This window comes from Hippocampus comes, unplaced genomic scaffold (assembly GCF_001891065.2).
Source record: "Hippocampus comes isolate QL1 unplaced genomic scaffold, H_comes_QL1_v1.1 scaffold221, whole genome shotgun sequence".
NCBI classification, from domain to species: domain Eukaryota; kingdom Metazoa; phylum Chordata; class Actinopteri; order Syngnathiformes; family Syngnathidae; genus Hippocampus; species Hippocampus comes.
Genome location: NW_017806070.1, coordinates 382,515 through 384,811, shown reverse-complemented (window position 1 = coordinate 384,811; position 2,297 = coordinate 382,515). Strand labels below are relative to the sequence as shown.

Here is a 2,297-nt window from a genome sequence, read left to right as displayed (position 1 = left end):
CATTTTTTTTTTTTTTTTTTTAATCTTTATTGAACAAATCATGATACAATTCTCAGGAAACAGAAACGGCGCTAATCCAATCACCGAAAACACATGGCCAGTCTCGACGTAAGGCCTTCTCGTTAGCCCTAGTACGCAGACGAGAACAAGTCAGGATACAGGATACAGATCACGAGTGTCAGACTCGTGATCTGATTGGCTATTGAAACTTGACTGTGCCCGTTCACTTACAGTGCACAGGGGCCTGCTCTGTTTAATCTGAAGGCCCCGAGCAAATGTAATTTACCTGGCAATACAGCTAGCTGAAATATGATTGGTTAAAAACTCTACCATAATAAATAACTTATTTATCGAGTGGCTTTCAATGTTATTTAAAATAACACTGAAAGCCACTCAACTAAGTGGAAATAATGCAACGTAAAGAATACAGACAATAATTTTGTTTACATATTTATGAAAATAAAATAACAAATTATAAAATAACATAAAATACATAAAAGTAAATTTACTTTTCTGAGAATGTTTAGGCCAGCAGAGAAGGCCTTGCTGGCCCTCAGGGTCCGCCACTGAAAAATTTACTGTTACTTTTCCTCTTTTAAGCTTTCAGAATTACTCAAATTGACTCATTATTCCAATTTACAGTCACTCTTGAAAGCGGAAATGAACATGCACTTCGAATTGTGTGTCGAGTAATCACTGCATCCACAATGTGGAGCGTGGATCGGTGACGTAGGCAATGAAGTTCGAACCTTCCTGAAGCACCGTACCACGTGACTGATTCAGGAAATGGATCAGTGGTTTTGGTGATTAGACCGTGTTGTCATTTGAATTGACAGCGATAGAGTCCCCCAGCACAGCTTGTGTGGATGTCACTTCAATGGCTATATCTGCAAGTATTTGGAAGTTGGAACAGTGGAACCAGCAAAAAAAGGAAGCAATTCCCCGGTTTGAAAGTTCTTTCAGAAACCCCATCTAAATCTGTGACACTGAATGCTACAAACGAAGTTCAGAAACACTTGGCAGAACCGAACATTGACAGACACTTAGAGCCACTGCAGTATTGGCAACGGCAATAACATAATTTTGAAGGCCCTGACGGCACGCCACTGTTGTATGTATAGGTATATAAATGGATGGATGGATAGATTCTTCATAAAGCCTTTTGGAAACAGGAGATTTTGATCCCCTCACCCCATGCCCTCCGGAGGTTGTTGCTGATATCACAAACAGTTGGTTTTTGGTCCTTCCAGACACTTTTATCTAGCCTGAAACAAGAAAATTAAGCAAAAGTTGTTGCTTTTTTTTTTTTTTTTTTTAGGTGGGATTGACCCAATCGTGAGAGGTGCACTTGGAACGCAAGCAGCAGCCCCTCATTCAAACAAATTGTTGACCGACGAACTGACAGAGAGGCTGATTGTTTTATCTATTCCACAAGATATGGACCTGGCTTCATTGAACCTGCAGAGAGGACGAGATCATGGACTCCCAGGTTCGTTTCAAACTGGACAATAAATAACTTCCAATGTTGTAGTGTATGTTTATATTGCTAGATATCATTGCACTTCTCCATACACCCAATTGCAGCAAATGTCAAATGATGTTGGTACTCCAGGAAAGCCTCCGTGCTACTGCTGCCATGATTAGGACAGAACAGAGGAGCGGCAATCTTACACCAGCTTTCTTAAGACGTTATCTGCTTCACTCAAACTGCATGTGGCTAATCGCGGTGGTGTGAATGAATTAGCCTTTGTTTATCAGTTTGGCTCATTTGCATAGAGGTGGGCAATTATTTGCATATCGCCTCATTTAAATACACGCAAATAACACCGCATCCTGCTTGACATCTCAGTCAGTGACACATTTAACCATCTTCACGTGCTTTCACACAAAAGCCTCGCAATCTCCCACCATTCGACATGTTCTGAGGAATAGAATTTCCTCATGTTTTTGTGTTTGGACACAATGACTAACAAGACTATAGATGCACATCATGATTGCGGTTGTTCAGACAATTTGTTTGATCCATCTCTCCGAAACTGCAAAGATGAGATATTAAGGACCAGTTGACCTAATGAAGTGAAAATGACTCGGCAATGCTCCTGAAGACAAAATACGGCATAGTTATGGCAGGCAGAGAATCCCCTCCGTCTATGCAGATCGTGAACAGTGCGTAGGGTCCCCTGCCGCGCAAGAGGACACATTGCGACCTGCAACATCTGCCCGTTGTGAGGAAACGCTCCGACATGTAGACATGTCAATGAAAATTACATCCAGACCCAGTCCCTCCCCCAACCGCT

At 41.7% G+C, this 2,297-nt stretch overlaps 1 protein-coding gene across 1 annotated transcript in view; it reads left to right on the top strand.

Annotated features, from left to right (window-relative positions):
• The window catches only part of LOC109530238 (thyroid peroxidase-like), a 19,328-nt gene that overhangs the window by 10,840 nt on the left and 6,191 nt on the right, over window positions 1-2,297 (top strand). The window contains exon 3 of the mRNA XM_019893850.1: window positions 1,319-1,489. Coding sequence (XP_019749409.1) covers window positions 1,319-1,489 — 171 coding nt within the window. The remainder of the gene's footprint in view (window positions 1-1,318; window positions 1,490-2,297) is intronic.